Raw genomic sequence first — 18,710 nt, forward strand, 5'->3', positions numbered from 1 at the left:
TAGGTGACTAGGAGAGCAGGAGTCACACACACCCATGCATGGTCAAGTTGGCCCACAAAAGTGTGGATGGAGGGGTGGAGCATTAACTTTCTGGTTCAGATCACAGAACCTAGGAAGGGAAGGGGGAACTGGAAGGGATCAGTTACTGAAGGCTTTGGATCAGCCATTATTCTGTAATTATTTGTCACTGGCCGCCTAAGTAGTCCCTCTCACTGGCTGCTGCCTAAGTAGTCCATCTATCTGTAGATGTTAGCACTGGCTTGGGTGGTTAAAGTGCCTGTCCGTAGTAAACACGAGATCCTGGATTCCAGCAGTACCCGAGCCAGTTGACAGTGGTGCATTATTGCTGAGGGGCCAACGCATTTCCGCCTCTTCCAAAGGGCCTTCTTAGTGCAATCGTCGAAAAATTCTTACCAAGTCAAATTCCTTGAACTTCCGTGGCCGTGCTCTATCAGTGTGCATCTCTAGGCTGATTCCCACTTCCCCTCCATGCCCCAGGTTGAAGCGGGCATCCTTTGCCTTCAAGGGTGTAGGGCCCTGCCCTCGGATCTTGGCTTATTTTGTTGGGGCTGTATTTGGCTCCGGGTGAGGAGCAGGGAAAGGAAAGTTGCCCCCAAGGGCTGCTGATGGCTAATGCAAAGCAGACACTGTCAGCACCCATCCAGGGCACACATACATAGGCATCTCTAGGTGGTGGGTTAGGGTCACAAGAGGCGGGCCTGTTTATAGGCAACTATAGTTGCACAGGCTACAAGCTCTACGTGGCTGTGATGGCCGAGTGGTTAAGGCGTTGGACTCGAAATCCAATGGGGTCTCCCCGCGCAGGTTCGAATCCTGCTCACAGCGTCTGTAGTTTTGGGAACATGCATTACTGCCCTCAGGAAAAATAATTTGTTTTCTCCGCTGCTTTCTTCCCTTGGAGATCTCCCATTTGTTCTGGGACTCGCAGGGATTCAGCCACACGTAACCACTCCGCGAGCGCCCCCTAGCAGGCCTTACACCCCTTGCTACATACACCTCTAAAGGTTGTGTTGGTAGAAGCCTAATAACTGCCGATATGAATTCATAACTCCACCAAGTTCAGGCGATTCCTGAAGAATATTTGGCTATTGTAATCCGTTCGTATTGCAACTCTCCTATACTATTTCATTCTCCTTACACCTCAAGCCACAAATCCCTGAATCCTCTCTGAGGTTTGTATGAAATTTCAGTGAGTAAACGAGGCATTCTGAAGGCATTTCCCCATCGATATCCACCAACCTACCTACCTGTCCGTCTGTCTGTCTGTGGCCACATGCTTTTCCTTTCCCTCATTACTGTAGATGAACCCTTCCAAGTTAGGTCAACCCCTACACTTACTAGATAGATCTCCATTTCCCTTTTGGCCCACAAGGGCTCAAGAACACCTGTCTCTTTACCGAACCATCAAATTGTTCCAGTCTAATTGGATAATTCCTACCAGCCTACAAACACACTGAAATGTATTCCAATTTAGAATAAGCAAGACAAGAAAAGGTATCTTGACCTCATGTCCCCCTACCACCTCATTCCTTTGTTCCCCTCTCCTGCAAAGTTAGTTATACCTACTGTCTCTAATTCTATCTTCCCAGTCTCCTTTGAACCATCTCTCTTACGGTGCACCTCCCCAACCCCCCACCCACAATTCATCAAAGCTGCTCTTGTTAAGATTACCAAATGACCATTTGACACACAAGTTTACTCCCTCTTAGAAGCACTCTCTTCACTTGCCTTCTAGGAGACCACACTCTTCTGATATTCGTTCTACCTCATTAGCAGTTCATTCACAGACTCCTTTGCTGGCTCATCATCTTCTGGATCTCTAAATGTCAGACTGTTCCCAAGGTTCAATTTTCCAACCTCTTCTCTATCGTACTCACTCCTTTAGTGATCTCCAGTCTCAGAGCTTTGCATATCAACTAGTAATACATTAATGCCTCCAAAATTTTCATCTCCAGCTCCAGAACTCTTCCCTGAATTCCAGATGCATATATAATATTGCCTGTGTATCATTTCCACTTGAATATCTAGTAGCCAATTACAAACTTAAAATATCCACAACAAATTCCTGGTGGTCTCCCCAAAACCTGCTTCACCTGTGGGTCTTTCCATTTCAGTTCATGGAAATTCCATTTCTTTAGTTGGTCAGACTAAAAACCTTAGGATCGTCTCTGATTCTTTTCTCACACACTGCACATTGAATCACTCAGCAATTTCTTATTTAAATTATGTAAAAAAAAAAATGGACTCCTTGTAAGCCCTGGCTGGCGTAGCTCAGTGGATTGAGCTTGGGCTGGGAACCAAAGTATCCCAGGTTTGATTCCCAGCCAGGGTACATTCCTGGGTTGCAGGCCATAACCCCCAGCAACCGCACATTGATGTTTCTCTCTCTCTCTCTCTCTCTCTCTCTCTCTCCCCGCCTTCCCTCCCTAAAAATAAATAAATAAAATCTTTAAAAAAATGGACTCCTTGTCACTATTTTACCACCACACCCTGGCCCAAGCCACACTCATCTTCTACCCAGGCTGCTACATTAGCTCCTAAATTATTTCCTTCCTTCTGCTCTGGTTCCTTGTTCCCTTACAGTCTACTCCAAACACATTGGGCAAAATAATCCGTTTAAAAAATAAATTAGATTCTGTCATTTCTCTTTTCTTTTAATGGGATATCAATATGAATTTCTGGTTTTTAATGTATATAGATGAAGAAAAATGTATGCACATACATAACCTAAACACATACATATGAATATATTTCCTAGCTCTGTCCACTGGGAGAGCCTAAAAGGAAGGATACATGAGTAGTGATAAGTATGCCAAGTGTCCAGATCTTGGTTAATGAATATCATTCTTTACCAAATTGAACCAGAGATCCTTGGGAAAAGGCTTATTCCAGAACTGTGGTTGGGGAATTACAAAACAATCTTGAAACATTTTGTTGTACCAGAAAGTAAAGAGGTACTCAAGAAGTGTTGGGTATATATCAAAAAGACACAGCAGCTAGGGGCTGTAGTCAAGGGGGTTCCTATTGGCAAATCTGGGACAATTTGAGCATTAAAATAAATAATGATTGTGGTGGATTATAGCTCATTGAATCAAGAATGAATCCAAAGTTCATACCAATATAAATAAGTAAATGGGAGGAAAACTGAAAGCTTTTTTCAGTAAACTGCCAACTAATAAATATAGGAGTGCTGAGGTTAGAAATCAGCAGCGGACATGACCTTAGTGGGTGACCTTTGATGAGGTAGTGAAGAATCTCAAAATGTCTTCCTTCAAATTACATATTAATTACTACTAAGGGGAAATAATAACTCTACAGTGGAGAACTCTGGCAAACACCACTATACCCATGTGATCCAAGTGAATATTTCAGTGTTGGGACACACTGACATGTGTCTTCCAATGTGATGCATTGAGGACACATCACTTCTGTGGTGACATTTCTGCTGGAAGTGCATAATCTGAATAATTTGAATCTGACTGTTCTCTATGGAGAAACATCTGACAAAACAAACTGAAGGACATTCTACAAAATAACGACCCCAAACTCTACAAAACTGTGAAGATCAACAACAAAGATTCTTCCAGATTAGAGCTTGTTAACCAAGCTATTGAATTAGGTGAAGACATTTTCAGACATACAATGTTAAAAAAGAATCCCACCCATCCCTTCTCAAAGGAAATAGAGACTGTGTGACACCAAAACAGAGGGAGTAAGTCAAGAGGACATGAGTTATAAGAAGCCCAGAGTCTAACACAAAAATCACGTGACGGGGCTTCTCCAGGTGACAGTAAAGAGAACCCCAGGAGCAGCGTGGCAAAGAGAAGCAGCAACCAGTCCAGGTTGAAGCAGTAAGCATGCTCCAGAAGGAAGACCCTTTAAACAAATTTTTCAAGCTGAAATTGAAGGATTATGTGACCTGTTTGCTTACATCTGACCGTTTAAATTAAGTTTGGATAAAGAAATAATAATACACTAGGGGGAGGATGGTAATGGTAGGGAAGTGGGGAGGGTTGGGTGGGTGGGCAGGATTGGGAGTAAAAGGGAGAAAACTGTACTTGAACAATGATTCAAATTAAAAAAAAAGAAATAATAATACATTATGGAAAACTAAATAAACCAAAAAATAAAGCAATTATTAACTCCATGAAAAATAACATTACAATAAAGGTGACTCAAGTGCAAAAATATTTACCTTATCATAATTATATAAACATTAAATATCCATTTAACTAAAAATTACAATAACAGAACTGGAAGAATAAGGGAGAAGTAAAAACATGTGTGGACAGGGTTCTGGAGGAATAGAGTAGAAAGCCAGTAGAAAGCATCTAAGATGGGGGAAAGGCAATCAAGTACACAGTATGTTACTGAAAAAATATGAAGCATAGATTCAAATGGTAGAACAAACATGAGCTGTCAATTTGCCTCTGAAGAGTAGGAATCAGGGATATAGAATGGAAAGCCAACTAGACAGCAATCTAGGAAAACTCAATAGAAGCCTTCTGGAAAAAAGGAAAATTAAAGAATCATAAGTGACATTTACAAAATGTTTATTGGTTTTAGAGAGAATGAAAGAAACATCAGTTTCTTTCCGATGAACCAAAACAGGTTCATTGGATGATGCTCCAACCAACTGAGCCACACCAGCCAGGCAGCCAGGGGAAGGGGAAAGTATATTTTCTTTATTTTTAAAAAGACCTTATTTATTTTTAGAGAGAGGGGAAGGGAGAAAGAGAGTAAGACAAACGTCGATGTGTGACTGCCCCTCACATGTCCCACAGCGGAGTCATGGTCTGCAACCCAGCCCCGACTGTGGACGGGAATCGAACCAGCCACCCTGTGGTTCACAGGCCCATGTTCAATCCACTGAGCCACACCAGCCAGAGGTGGAAAGTCTATTTTCAACAAGGGCAAAAGTAGGTGTGGAGGAGTAGGAAAACGGCAAAACAAAAGGACACAAACAAATGAAAGCACGATGGGAGACTGAGGAGATATGAGACTTATGGACCCGTCCTGCCGTCCAGAACTCGGACATCCCGGAAGGCACTGTCAGCTCTGCCAAATTGGGAGCCACGTAAATACTAATCTCTTTCTGCTCTTCACAGGGGCTAGCACCCGGTGTCGTCATTTCACTAAGCTTATAGAATACCTTCACAGGTTCCAAAGTTATTGACCTTCTAGTCAATATTTCCAAATAAATTAGCTTTTGACTGTTTGAAGAAAAACATGTGATTAAAATAATACTCTTTAAATGTTAAAAAAAGAAAAGATTCTTTCAGATTGAGACTAAAGAGACATAACAGCTAAATGCAACATGTGATCCTGGATTGGGGGGAAAAAAAGAGCTATAAAGGAGGTCAGTGGAACACTTGAGGAAATCTGAATAGGGACTGGGGATTAAGTAATAGTATTATATTAGTTTTAATGGCCTGATATTGGTAATTGTACTATTACATACTACTGTGCTACAACTGTCCTTGTTCTTAGGAAGTACACACTGAGTGACTAGGGGCAAAAGGGCCTGATGTTTCCAACGTACCCCCAAATGGTCCAGAAAACACATATTTTATATTTGGAAGGCAGTGATAAAGCAAAGGGGGCAAATGCAAACAACTAATGGGCCTGGGAAAAGACTGTACTGGAGTTCCTTGTATTACTTTTTTAAAAGATTTTATTTATTTTTAGAGAGGGGAAGGGAGGGAGAAAGAGAGGCAGAGAGACATCAAAGTGTGGTTGTCCCTCCTACGCCCCTACTAGGGACCTGGCCCACAACCCAGGCATGTGCCATGACTGGGAACCGAACTGGTGATCCTTTGGTTTGCAGACTGGTGCTCCATCCACTGAGCCACACCAGCCAGGGATCCTTGTATTATTATTGTAACTTTTCTGAAAGTATGAAACTATATAAAAATTAAAAATGCCAGAAAACAAAACAAAACAAAAAAGCAAAGGGGAAAAAAAACCCTCCAATGGTTTCTCGGCTTCTCAGCTCACCCAGAGATGAGTATGTCCTGACAAAGTCTTCTCAGTGGCCTAGATGGTTCTACATGATCAGCCTTCCAATTTATGGCTCCAATCTAACCTCCCACAACTTCTACACTTGCTACCTCCACTGCAGCCATGCCTATGCAGGCCCTTGTTGCTCTCTGTTCCTCTGACAAGCCAAGCCTTTCTGTCACTTGGCCTGGAGTGCTCCCCCCACCATGTCCTTGTAGCTTGAGACTTCACCTTACAGTTTACCTCCCTGGTGACACCCTCTAAAATTGTAGTTTTCACTCTCTACTCCCCTGCTTCACTTTTCTCCGTAGCACTTATCACCATCTGACAAAAGATAAGTTTTGTATAATATTCATTTGACTGTTTCCCCCACAAGAAGTGTATGACTCATAAGGGCAAGGAGTATTGTGTTTTGGTTTTGGGATATATGGAGGTCTTCTATCTTGAGCCCAGGTCCTCCTACTTCCCAACCCCCAATGCTCCAGGATCCAACCCTCCAGGTACTCCCCCTACCCAGGACCCAGGGGGTCCCAGGAAGCCAGCCTTCCCTTTGAAGAACAAAGAGGGAGGAGCTGAGCCTTGGAACCCAGGCCTGTGGAGACATCACAGCAGGGGAGGGGAAGCTTAGACAACAGGATCAGCCCACCAGCCTGGTGCTGTCTAAGTCCTTTCCCTGCCCCCTGCCGCCCTAGGGGCCCAACTCTTTTGGACAGGAGCTCCCGTTTCCCAAGCCCAGACATGGCCCAGCGTTGAAGAGGCTGGAGGCCTAGACATTCATACACACACCATGTACCCAGACACAACCACAAACAGACACATATTCAGGCCCACACTGACACAGAGGTGTGCCAAACACAGAAAGACCCTATCCTACAACCCCAGAAACCCTGTGAACGGGGTGAGGGAATGTCCTCGAGCCACATCTGCACAGAAGTAGTGGCTGGAGAAAAATCCCCCAGCCCCAACAACTGGTCTCAGGTTTGGGGAGTCTGAAGTGTGTGTGTGTGTATGTGTATGTGTATGGAGGAGTTTATTCATTTTTTAGTTCTTCCATGACCATTTATTCCCTTTATACCCCCTACTGCCACAATCACCACACTGTTGTTGATGTCGATGCCCATGAGTCTTTTTTCTTTTTGCTGGGTCCCTCCACCCCCTAACTACAACGCCTCCCACCCCAGCTTTCAGCCTGCTCTCTTTAGTCTGTCTCTATTTTGCTTGTTAATTAAGTTTGTGTGTGTGTGTGTGTTTTGGAGCAGAGAGGGCTTTTTAGAAAAATAATACAAAATTAAGTACAAAAAGTAGTATTTAGAGGGAAATAAGAGACCATAACTTACAAATTGAAAAAGCTTACAAATGTCACAAAGCCCAGAAAAATGACATATTTGTATTAATTATCTGCCCAAACACCCCTATAATACTTTCCACAGGCTAGCTACTGGCTCTTCACATTTCGAATCTTGTTTCTACTCTACTACCCACTCTTGTCACTGGGCACATTCATATCACATGTTCCCTCTGGCATTGCTCCTTCACAGCACAAAGCCTGGTAAGTGGGCACAGGGGATAGGAGTATTCCTGGAAGCCGTTCTTACACCAGGGTGACGAGACTAAACTTACGTGGAATGACTGGGAACCATGTTAACATATCCCACAAAAATATCCATCTTATTTCTTTCCAACTCACCTTCTCCCTAAATGAATCCCCCAAAATGGCCACAGCCACTCCAACATAGGTAGGGGGTGGTGACGGGGAAAGTGAAGTGGAAAGTGAAAGTGGTCTTTACCATATATAGTTAAAAATATCTTCAATTTGCAAATTTTACAGAAATGTTTCACAACATTTGTGTGAAAATGTTGCTAGGCCCTTCCAGAGGCCTGTGTAAGTGAGGGATCCTGAAGCATAAACTTCTTCTTCTTCTTCTTCTTTTTTTTTTAAGATTTTACTTATTTAATTTTAGAGAGGGGAAGGGAAGGAGAAAGAAAGGCAGAGAGACATCAATGTGTGGTTGCCTCTCGCACGCCCCCTACTGGGCACCTGGCCCACAACCCAGGCATGTGCCCTGACTGGGAATCCAACCAGTGACCCTTTGGTTTGCAGGCTGGTGCTCCATCCACTGAGCCACACCAGCCAAGGAGCATAAACTTCTTTACCTTTGTGGTGAATTGGCCTCTGAAACTTGAAATGTTTGATCCCACATCTCAGATGGACTCTCAGCCTGCCTGGAAACCTTATCCTTCTAGTTTAGAAGGCTTGTTTTCCTACTCTATAAAGTGAACATTTCACACATTTGTCCTCAAACGATCTGTATGTAGCTCTTTTTCCTCTAGAGATGAGCTTGATTCATTCTTCTTTGAGAAAATGAGAGCAACCAGAGATAACTTGCCTCATCCTTTCCCCACCCCAACTGGCCCAAGCCCTCTCTGTCTCACCTGCCCACTTACTAGCTGAGGCTGATTCCTCAACCTGGCCTTGGAGTGTGCCCACTTTGCCTCCGCCCTTCCCCACTCCACAGGTTTTGGTTATTCCCATCAACCTGAAACCCTTTCTAGCAACCCCCATCTCTTCTACTCCTACCTGCCACACACTGTTCTGCTCACTGTTCACAGAAAACTGTTGATGGAGTTGGCTATACCCACTGTCTGCATGCCTTCACTTTCCATTCTTACCTCGACCGGCTCAATGGGCTGCACAGTCACTCTCCCCCCAGGTCATCTGTGACTTCCAAGATGCTAAACTGGATGGTTGCTTTTCTCTCTTCTTACTAGACCTCCCAACAGCTTAGCTAGAGCTCACTGCTCCCTCTTTCATATACATTCTTTTCTTGGTTTCTTGGACACCCCACTCCCCTGGCTTTTCAGCTATCTCTCTGATCACTCTGGATTCCTTTGACAACTCTTCCTCCTCAACCTGACCTCAAGTGTTAGGATGCCTCAGGGCTCCTTGCTGAATCTCTTCTCTCAGTCCATATTCTATTCTCTCCCTAGGTACTCCAATCTCACAGCATTAAAAACCATGTATTCCAATAACTTCCCTGTATTTACCCTCCAGCTCTGACCCTCTAACTTGTATATCCCTGGACTACCTGGAACCTCCACTTGGATGTCTAAGGGGATCTCAACTAACCTGACTAAAGTTTAATGCTTATTTTCTTTCCCCAAACCTTTTCTGTCCCCTCCTCCTTCCCATTTCAGTAAAAAAGCCACCACCAATCTCCTTGTTGCTGAAGCCAGACACCTAGGTCTCCACTTTTTTTCTCCATGGCCACCACCTCAGTCAAGTGACAATCATGTCTACCTAGATGACCGCTCTGGCAGCCCAGATGATATCCCTGCTTCCATCCTCCACACAGCAGGCAAAGTGATCTTTTAAAATATAGGTCATTCCCTGGCTGATATAGCTCAGTGGATTGAGTGTGGGCTGCAAACCAAAGGATGGCTGGTTTAATATCCAATCAGGGCACATGTCTGAGTTGTGGGCCAGGTCACCAGTAGGGGGTGCTGAAGAGGCAACCACACACTGATGTTTACTCTTTTTCCTTCCCTTCCCCTCTCTAAAAATAAATAAAGAAAATCTTTTTAAAAAGTAGGTCAGTAAATATAACATTCCTATTAATACTCTCCACTGGTTTCCCATGGCACTTAGACCAAAATCCAAACTCCTGGAGGATCCAGGGCCCTGTGTGATGGGCTATGCCTTCAGTTTTTATCTGCACGTTCTAAATTCTCCATCCCAGGGACACTGGCCTCCTTTCTTTAGCTCCCACCAGCAAACTCCGTTCCTGCCTCACAGCCTTTGCACTTGTTCCTTTTGTCTGCACTCATGGCTGGCTTAGCTAGGCTCAAATATCACCTCCTGATAGAGGCTGCCTCTGAACACCGAGTAACAGTAGCACTTACTTCCCTCTGAAGTTATTGCCATATCTACTTGTTTCTCGCTCCGCCCCAGCCTTATACCATCTGAACTTACATTATTTTCTGCTTTCTCAGTTATTTCTGTCTCCCCTGCCCACTATAATGTAAGCTTCAGGGTAGCCCGGACCCAATGTATGCTCAAAGCCTAACCATACTGAATACACAGGAGGCACTCCGTAAATAATAACAGCGACTGTTCGCAAGACATACAGATGCCCAGACTGTTGTACAATTTTCTTCTGGGGGCCACTGTTCTGCCTTAGAATTGAGAAGAGAGAATTCCCAGTCACTGACACAATCCAGAGTGACAAGAGGACCCAGACTCGGGCCCAAGTGAAACAGGCTGAAAGATACAGGAGACAGAAACCAGAGGCAGAAACACAGACCCAGAGCGAGTTCCAGAGTGAGCAAGAGAGACAAGGCGGAGACCCAGGCTCAGAGACTCAGAGACTAGTCAGAGACAGGGATAGAAGGAGGGGCGCTGAGGGAGGCGGAACACGCCGGAAGACAGAAGAAAACCTGCGCTGCGGGGAGCCAGGCCGCCCCCGCCCCCAGTTACGAGTGGCCACTGCATATGGCGAGCGTGCCCCGACGCCCGCCGGCCCGACGCGTGCGGGATCAAAGCCGCCGGGAAGGGGCGGGCGAGGAGGTGGCAGGAACCTGGAGGTGTGAGCGAGCTTCCCAGGGAATGGCAGGAGCGTGGGAGCGCAGAGTGCCGGCAGGCGACAGAGACCCCGAGAGCAGGCAAGAGATCCCAGAGACCCGGAGACACCCAGAGATCGAGACGCAGTCGCAGATGCAGAGAGAGACGGAGAGGCCGGAGACTCCCGGAGTCAAAGAAGCAGAGACAAGTAAAGAACCAGAGAGATGAGCGCAGAAATTGCTGAGACCAGGAGAGAACGTGAAGTATAGAGACAGAGACTCCAAGAGGTACTCAGCACAGAAAAACTGCGACAAAAAAGGCTGAGACACCTAGACTTGGAAAAAGAAAGGGCACTTTAGAGAGAACAGGAGGTAAGAGAGAGAGAGAGTGAGGCGGGAAATGGAAAGAAGAACAGGGCAATTAGAGCGCGTGGGGCGGGAATACCTCGCCCCGCCCCTCGGTCCAGAAGACCCCCGGGGTAGGGATCCGAGCGCGGTGTCTTTTCTCAGGGTCACGCCTGCGGAGGTGCGGGCACCCGGGGCGGAGGAAGGGGTGGAGAAGGCAGCAGGACCCCCTGGCGGGGAAGAGGGGCGTGTGAGGACATATGAATCAATATCTCCATCCAGAGCGTCGAACCCTGCGATAAAGTAAAAAAGTTAAATGTTAATATTTGGTTGATATATTGAACAAAGATGCTGGTCAGACGAATCATCAGGTTTCTTTCCGTTTGGGGGAAAAGGAGAGGAAAAAAAAAAAAAAAAAAAAAAAAGCACACGTTGCATTGGCCGGGAATCGAACCCGGGCCTCCCGCGTGGCAGGCGAGAATTCTACCACTGAACCACCAATGCTCATGCAAGTACACCTTTAGCAAAGTTTACAAGAGATTAAGGTAGGGTTGGTCAGGTGCCTTGTATGAACTGGGGACCCAGTGAGAGACAGAATAGTTCACCGGGGTGGAGCGAACAGGCCATCTTTCCTCTCGCCGGAATCCGGCCACCCGGCCATAAAATCCCCCATATGGCCAGGGGCGGCCCCACACCCGGGTGCGAACAGCCGGGGGCTCCCAAATCTCGCGTGCAGGTGAGAAAAACTCAGCCTGAGCCCAGGTTCCCAAGGAGGGGGGCATCGGGGGCTGCTGGGGCCACACATCTGCGCTCCCATTTGGCCCAGGTAGGGGGAGGTGGGATTACCGGGGGCCCTGAACCCAAATGGGAGCGTCCTCCCCAAGGTCCGTGTCCCTTGGGACTCGGGCTTTGGCATGGCAGGCTCCGTGCAAAAACAATAAAGTGTGGAGGGGCATGAGAGGGCTAAGCGGAGTCCCATTCGTTTCCGACTCTGCAGCTATCTTCCGACTCGGCCTCCAACCTTGTCTTTACGTCTCCTTGTCCCTAGCACTTTTGCTGTCCCGTTAAATCTGATTTTATCTTCGCATTTTGTCCTGAAGTCTCCGCATGTTCACCCATCATTTTGCAGAGGGTCATGGTATAGGTTTGAAGTTGGTGTTGATCCCTTTTTCGTATCCCTTTCTTGTCCCTTCAGGAAAACTACCTGCTCCCCTAGAGTCACGAGGGGGTTCCTGGGAATAAGCAAAGCGAGCACACTTGTATCAGGTGTTCTGGGAGCCACATGCCTAACTGTCCTATATTTTGAATCAAATAACTTGTAAATGGAAAGTTCTCTCCACTCCTACCTGTACTTCAAATCTTTGCTCTGTCTTCCTTGAGGGTCCCCCCGCCCCATTCCAGATATCCCTCAGGATGATCCTTTTCCCGATCACCTACTTTATTCTGATTCTATAGTAGATACTTGATAATATACCCCTGACATCCTTTCTAGTGCATATCTCAGTATAAAACTATCGGGGTTTAGACCAGTGCCCAGCGCTCATGAGTGCAGTAGACCATCGTTCGTTCCTCCGGACTCTGATGTGTGGACCAAGTCCCTTTCCCTGATGCGGAAATTGAATTCAACTGCCTTAGATCATACAGAGCTTCTCTTCCACCTCCAGACAGAGCCCCAGTTGAATTAGACAGATCCACCTCGCACACTCAGGTCTCTCCCAATCTTACACAGGAGGTAAAATTTGGGGAAAGATGTATAGGATCTAGCCTAGGGCTGGCTAACTTCTACTTTACGGGTCAGTTTTGCCCCCAAATCACCTGAACCATCTCCCCCTAATAACCTCTTCCCTTTAGCTGGGACCCGCCTTATTATACAGCCTTATGTCCCTAAACCAGCTGGTGCTGCATTGACCCCTCATTTCCCACACTCCCAGGCCAGGTCCACTCCTTCCCCTCCCCCTTGCGCTCCTCCCCTTTCCGGGAGCCTCGTGCCCCCGGCCAAGCTGGGAGGGATCCAGGTGCCTAAGAGGGCGGGTCCGGGTCTCCCCTGTCCCCCACCCGGGAGCCTGAGGGATATAAGGCACAACGCGCACAGAGGCTCGGTCCACACCAGGATCCAAAGGAGAGATGGTCACCCGGGATCGAGCCGAGAATAGGGAAGGCCCCAAGGTGAGAGGCGGGAGAAGAGGGAGCAGAGATCCTTGGTCCAGTCAGGGGACCGTGTCTCTGAGACCGTGGGTCTAAGAAGAGGCTGGAGACGCTGGGCTGGAAGGGGGAGGTGCGCACGGGAGATCCAAGCAGCCAAGAGTTGGGGAGAAATCTGCAAATTAAGAAGAAGGGAACAGGGTCCGAGCAGGACCTGCGTGGGCGGCAGAAGCAGAGGTCTGGGGTTCGGATGATGGGAGTTGGCAGCTTGATGCCTCGAGGGCCTGGGAGGGGGCTGGTGTTTGAGTGAAGTAACCAAGAGGAGCACAGAGCTAAGGAAGGAGGGTGGAAACAAAACGCGGAGATATACACTTGCTCCACGCGGGCTGGCTCAGTGGGCACTGGTACCAGAAGCCGGAGACCGGATGGAAGATTTTAGAATCAGTTGAGAACGGTGACCGCTTAAACGGGTTAGAGAGAGAAGAGGAGGCGCGGTTGCGCTGGGTATCTCACTTTCTACACTCAGGGTCGCCAACTCTCAGTCCAGCACCTTGTGGCCCACGTGTCTGGGCGCAAAGAGGGCCCCCAAAGTTCTCCACTGAGACAGAGAGAGACTGCACGATGCGGAGAAGTAGAGAGAAAAGAGGAGGAGAAGGAGAGACACAGAGGGGAGGAGGGAGGACAAGACTGAGAGAGGAGAATTCAGAAGACCCGGGAGAGAGAGGAGGCGAGCTTCAGAAACTGATCCTAGGGGCGTTGGGAGGGGGAATGGAGAGGGATCGAATGGGTTGGGTCCTAGACTCTCAGGAGTCTTGGGGAAGGGGTGGAGGCGGGACTATCCCAGCCGCGCGATTCCGACACCCGCGCGGCCGCGCTGAGTCTTGGTCCGGTCGGCCCGCTCTCCCTTTTCTGCTGGTCGCAGATGCTGAAGCCGCTTGTGGAGAAGCGGCGCCGAGATCGCATCAACCGCAGCCTGGAAGAGCTGAGGCTGCTGCTGCTGGAGCGCACCCGGGACCAGGTCAGTCTTTCTGGACCCCCAAGCATCCCGTTCTTGCGTCCCAGGGCTTCCCACTTGGGTGGGGACATAAACTGGCTGCACTGGCGACCCTGGCCCCAACGCATCCTGACCTGAGTCCCGCCCTTGGAATCCCATCCCAGACCCCCTCTTGCTCTCAGAACGCGATCTTCATGGCCACCCCTCGGGTCTGTAAGTTTCACACCCGGTTCTATAAATTTCACTTCCAGGGTGGGTGCGTTTCAACCTCTGGGTCTGCAAATTCTTCCTCTTCCTTCCCCTACTCCTAAAACAGCCAGCAGGGGAGTTAATTTCAGTCATTGGGTTTGCTACTTCAAATGCCCTCCTCATAATGCGGGATCGGTTTCATTCCCTCGGGTTGGACAGTTTCGACTTAGGGTGGGTGAGGACCATTCTTGGTCATCTCCACTCCGCATTTGGTAGCGCGCTCTGTGGTCAGCGCGCAAATGTGGTCCGGGGGCACCCCCAGCTCCCGCATCCCTCCTTCCTTTCTTCCCCCTGCCACTTTCCCCCTCTCTCCCCACCCCTCTGTCTTTGCTTCCTCCCCTCCCGTCTGTAGAACCTCCGGAACCCGAAACTGGAGAAAGCAGAGATACTGGAGTTCGCCGTGGGCTACTTGAGGGAGCGAAGCCGGGTGGAGCCCCCGGGTACAGCGCGGGGGTGGGGCAGCGGAGGGAGGGAGAGGGGATTCACCGAGGTCCGGGCCGGGGTAGACGGGGCGGAATTTGCCGTGGATGGTGGGCTTGGGGGGTGGCAGAGTCTGCTCTGAGGCGAGGTTAATAACACCCGCGCGTGTCTGTCTCTGTGTCTCCCTCATTTTCTCTCTCCGTCCGTCCATCTGGTTTCCTGTCTCTGTGCGCCTGTCGGGACTTGGTACCTCTGCGCCCCGCCCCTTCCCTTACCCCTGCTGGGCCCCTGCCTTGACTGCCCGTCCTCTCGTCGGCCGCACCCACCGCCGCGGCTCCAGGGGTCTCCCGGTCCCCAGCCCAGGACGCCGAGGCGCTCGCCAGCTGCTACTTGTCCGGATTCCGCGAGTGCCTGCTTCGCCTCGCGGCCTTCGCGCACGACTCCAGCCCAGCCGCCCGTGCCCAGCTCTTCTCTGCGCTGCACATCTACCTGCGCCCCAAGCCGCCTCGGCCGGAACCCGTAGATCCGAGGCCCCAAGCCGCGCGCCCACCGCTGGACCCCGCCGCCCCGGCGCCTGGCCCCGCGCTGCACCAGCGCCCCCCAGTGCACCAGGGCTGCTCTAGCCCTCGCTGTGCCTGGTCCCCGTCCCCTTGCTCCCCCCGCGCCGGGGATTCCGGCGAGCCGGCGCCCCTCACCGGACTGCTCCCGCCTCCTCCGCCGCCTCACAGACAAGATGGGGCGCCCAAGGCCCCGCCGCCCCCGCCGCCCTCTTTCTGGAGACCTTGGCCCTAAATTTTGGGGGGTGGGGGTGAGGCTGGGGGTAGGGTAGAGACTCCCGCCTAAGGGCAGCAGAGGGACCCGGGCGTCGGGGTGAGGAGGTGTTGGGGAGGGCGGCGGGGCGTGCGGGCGTAGCGCGCGGGTGAGATGTGGTCTATATTAGAGTATCTATATAAATATATATTTCCCTGGTTCCTGTCCCCTTCCCCAACCCCGCCTCCCCCGTGTCTAGGATTGTACCTTTTTTGCCCCTAGCCCAGCCCTAGTCCCTTCTCGAGTCCCTAGTGCATGGAATAAAGTGGTTATTAAACCCCCGTGTGTCCCAGAACCAGGGGCCTGCCTTTATCTCGGCGTCCACGCCCACTTTCCCTTCCCTTTTGTTTCCCATCCCTCCCCTCCCCCACCCCAGTCTTGCTCTTCATGGCCCAAGCCCCGGGGCAGACAGGTAAGTAAAGAAGAGAGCAGAGTGAAGACTGAGGTTGGAGCTGAAAACGTGGAAACACATAGATAGGGTAGGGGGAGAAGGGATGGGGGAACCTTTAAGAAAAAAATCGGATATAGAAAAGAAAAACTTTGAATAAAATCGACTCTGGTGGGATTCGAACCCACAACCTTTGAATCGCTCATTTCATCACTAGAAGTCCAATGCGCTATCCATTGCGCCACAGAGCCCACTGTCGAACCTCCACCTCTGACGGCTTACGGGTAATAGTGTGGGGGAGGGGGAGGGTGGCCAAGAGCGCGCTGTTTGGACTTCCGAGGCCTGCCTGGGAGAGGTAGCGGGCGAAAAGCAGGTGAGCCAGGTGGGAGTGCGGGCGCACATGGGTGGAAGAAGAGAGAGTAACCAAATATGAGCGAGGGGGCGAGTACAGAGCTCCGGCTGCCTGCTTGGGGGATTGCTTCCAGCCCAGGTGCACCCCCACTCCCAGATGTGGCCCCACCCATCCAAATAAACTCGTTTCGTTGTAAATTTCTGTGTTTCTGTTTTCTTTGGTTTACCTGCTTTGCCATCCGCAGCTTCGCAGTTCTGAATCTAAATTTTTTCCAAAGAAAAACGACTAATTAAATACAACTGTCTCTAGCTTACATTTCTACAGTCTCTTAGGAGGACTATGGAGAAGCGTTTGCTTCACATGGGTAGCGTGGCCGAGCGGTCTAAGGCGCTGGATTTAGGCTCCAGTCTCTTCGGAGGCGTGGGTTCGAATCCCACCGCTGCCAAGTCAGAGTTTTTCTCGTGGGTTATGTTCCGTGTAAGATCATGCAAGACCTTGTGGGATCTTCCTCAATTTTATGAGGACTCCTGGTAAAAGTCTCACCACTGTCTTCCCTCTCTGGTACTCCAGACATAATTTTACCGAGGTCTGCATCCCAGCCCTAAACCATAACGGTGATGGAAACTGCTAAAGTAACCCTCATTACTTCATGTCCTCAAATGTCTTCAAATAACATTCTGAAATCTCAGAACAAGTGCAACACTTGTTCATACACAAATTGATGTGATTTGTTGTGTGTTTTCCTCACGGTGTGCTAGAGGATCCAACTACCCACTCTGGAAAGCTCATTGGGTTGTAGTTTTCTTTTTAGATTATCTCAGATCATAAAAGCATGTGATATACAAAAACTAATAACGGGACACATCGGTAGTTAGTGAAAACAAAGCATAAGGTTCCACCGAGATTTGAACTCGGATCGCTGGATTCAGAGTCCAGAGTGCTAACCATTACACCATGGAACCTACACGCACCGCACTCCTTTCTGAATACTTATATATTAGCCAACTCCCTGTTGTACTTAACTCTTCTATGCTTTGCCTTTTACAGAAGACAAAACAACATAAAAACAGCTGTCGGATAAGGTAGAAGCCGCTATCAAACACTGAAATACGAATTGAGGTATATTGTAAGTATAAAATAGAAACTGTACTTAGAAAAAACAACATAAAATTGTTATAATTTTATGAATATAAAATGTTGATTATGTGTTAAAATGCTCAGATTTTGGATATTTTGGGTTAAATAAAATGTTATTAAAATTAATTTCGACTGTTTATTTCCACTCTTTTTTAAATAACAGGTTTTATTTCTTAGAGCAGTTTTAGGTTTCCAGAAAAATTGAAAAGAAAGTACAGAGAACTCCCACGTACTCCTGCTACCTCCACAGGTTTTTCTTCTTCTTTTATTATTATTATTTCATTTTTAGCCTTATTGAGGTATAACTGACATACAAAAAACTTCACACATTTAGTTTTTATACATCTTGGTGAAACTTCTTTCTTTTTTAAATACAGTTACTAGAAAATGTAAATTTAGCATATATGACTCCCATATGTAATACTCTAAAATACCTCTATTTTCCTTCCCGTTACTCGTTCTACCTTCTAAAAACTAAAACCCTGACTCACTTAATACCACTTTTTAAAACAGACAATAAAAACTCTTTGTTTAACATTCAAATATCATTCCCATGGGCCATGTGGTCCACCCAGACATTCAAGACCCTGACACAAATCCAGCGCAGCCTCGAAGCCTCTCGCTGTGACTCCGGTAGGGTGAGGCCCTTGTTCACCGGGCCTTTCACGCTGCGGATGATCGAGCGACTCATGATGTCCATGAATTTCACACATATGGGCTTGCACTGTCCCTGGGGGGCCAGTTGACCCTGGCTAGCTTGATTGGTTGCACACGACTCGTATCCATGGTGACTGCGGTCCGGCCATCACATCCTTTTAAAATTAAGTATTAGTATTTTCGTTATTCTTTCCCTTTGTTTTGTTCGAAGGAACGCAAATACTCAATTGTACTAAAAAAAAATGAACGGTGCTGTTCTGATAGAAAAGGAATTGGACGCCCGAACAGGGACTTGAACCCTGGACCCTCAGATTAAAAGTCTGATGCTCTACCGACTGAGCTATCCGGGCTCCCTTAGCCTCGTAGTCGCTGTTCTCTCTTTAATAGTATTTTACTTGCAAAAGTTCGTGCTCGCAAAACTGAAGGGTAATTGTACATATGTATTCAAATAGTTTGGGCACAGACCCTAAGAAGCTAGGGTAGCCGGCGATTGCTGATCACACTTCTTACCAAGCCTCTCGTGTACAGTTCCTACGGAGTTGGTTTGCTAAGGCTGCAGCGATGCGAAGGCTGGGATGGTGCGGTGCCGAGATTGGCCGCGTGGGGTCGCTGCAGGCTGCCGGCTTCCCTCGCAAGGT

At 48.4% G+C, this 18,710-nt stretch overlaps 1 protein-coding gene, 6 non-coding genes and 1 pseudogene across 7 annotated transcripts; 3 read left to right on the forward strand and 5 right to left on the reverse strand.

Annotated features, from left to right (window-relative positions):
- The first annotated feature begins 764 nt into the window (after window positions 1–764).
- Window positions 765–846, forward strand: TRNAS-CGA. Its single transcript has one exon. It is a non-coding gene; the product is annotated as a tRNA-Ser (tRNA).
- Window positions 847–11,356: 10,510 nt separating this feature from the next.
- Window positions 11,357–11,427, reverse strand: TRNAG-GCC. Its single transcript has one exon. It is a non-coding gene; the product is annotated as a tRNA-Gly (tRNA).
- Window positions 11,428–12,729: 1,302 nt separating this feature from the next.
- On the forward strand, window positions 12,730–15,819 carry HES7 (hes family bHLH transcription factor 7). Its single transcript, XM_028534587.2, has 4 exons — window positions 12,730–13,089; window positions 13,988–14,083; window positions 14,661–14,748; window positions 15,069–15,819. The coding sequence occupies exons 1-4, from the start codon at window positions 13,048–13,050 to the stop codon at window positions 15,518–15,520; spliced, it is 678 nt and encodes a 225-aa protein (XP_028390388.1). The 5' UTR covers window positions 12,730–13,047; the 3' UTR covers window positions 15,521–15,819.
- Window positions 15,820–16,089: 270 nt separating this feature from the next.
- On the reverse strand, window positions 16,090–16,177 carry TRNAR-UCU. The gene is given in 2 exon segments: window positions 16,090–16,125; window positions 16,141–16,177. It is a non-coding gene; the product is annotated as a tRNA-Arg (tRNA).
- Window positions 16,178–16,641: 464 nt separating this feature from the next.
- On the forward strand, window positions 16,642–16,723 carry TRNAL-UAG. The gene has a single exon. It is a non-coding gene; the product is annotated as a tRNA-Leu (tRNA).
- A 445-nt stretch (window positions 16,724–17,168) lies between these two features.
- TRNAQ-CUG lies at window positions 17,169–17,240 on the reverse strand. Its single transcript has one exon. It is a non-coding gene; the product is annotated as a tRNA-Gln (tRNA).
- A 713-nt stretch (window positions 17,241–17,953) lies between these two features.
- Window positions 17,954–18,201, reverse strand: LOC114515327 (annotated as a pseudogene).
- A 148-nt stretch (window positions 18,202–18,349) lies between these two features.
- On the reverse strand, window positions 18,350–18,422 carry TRNAK-UUU. Its single transcript has one exon. It is a non-coding gene; the product is annotated as a tRNA-Lys (tRNA).
- Window positions 18,423–18,710: the final 288 nt, after the last annotated feature.

Source organism: Phyllostomus discolor, chromosome 8 (assembly GCF_004126475.2).
Source record: "Phyllostomus discolor isolate MPI-MPIP mPhyDis1 chromosome 8, mPhyDis1.pri.v3, whole genome shotgun sequence".
Lineage (NCBI taxonomy): Eukaryota > Metazoa > Chordata > Mammalia > Chiroptera > Phyllostomidae > Phyllostomus > Phyllostomus discolor.

What these genes read in the sequence shown, in the direction of transcription:
- HES7 (XM_028534587.2), top strand. Translation starts at nt 13,048, where the DNA reads ATGGTCACCCGGGATCGAGCCGAGAATAGGGAAGGCCCCAAG. An exon ending in TGGAGCGCACCCGGGACCAG is followed by an intron (nt 14,084 to 14,660) that starts GTCAGTCTTTCT and finishes TCCCGTCTGTAG; the next exon opens with AACCTCCGGAACCCGAAACT. An exon ending in AAGCCGGGTGGAGCCCCCGG is followed by an intron (nt 14,749 to 15,068) that starts GTACAGCGCGGG and finishes CCGCGGCTCCAG; the next exon opens with GGGTCTCCCGGTCCCCAGCC.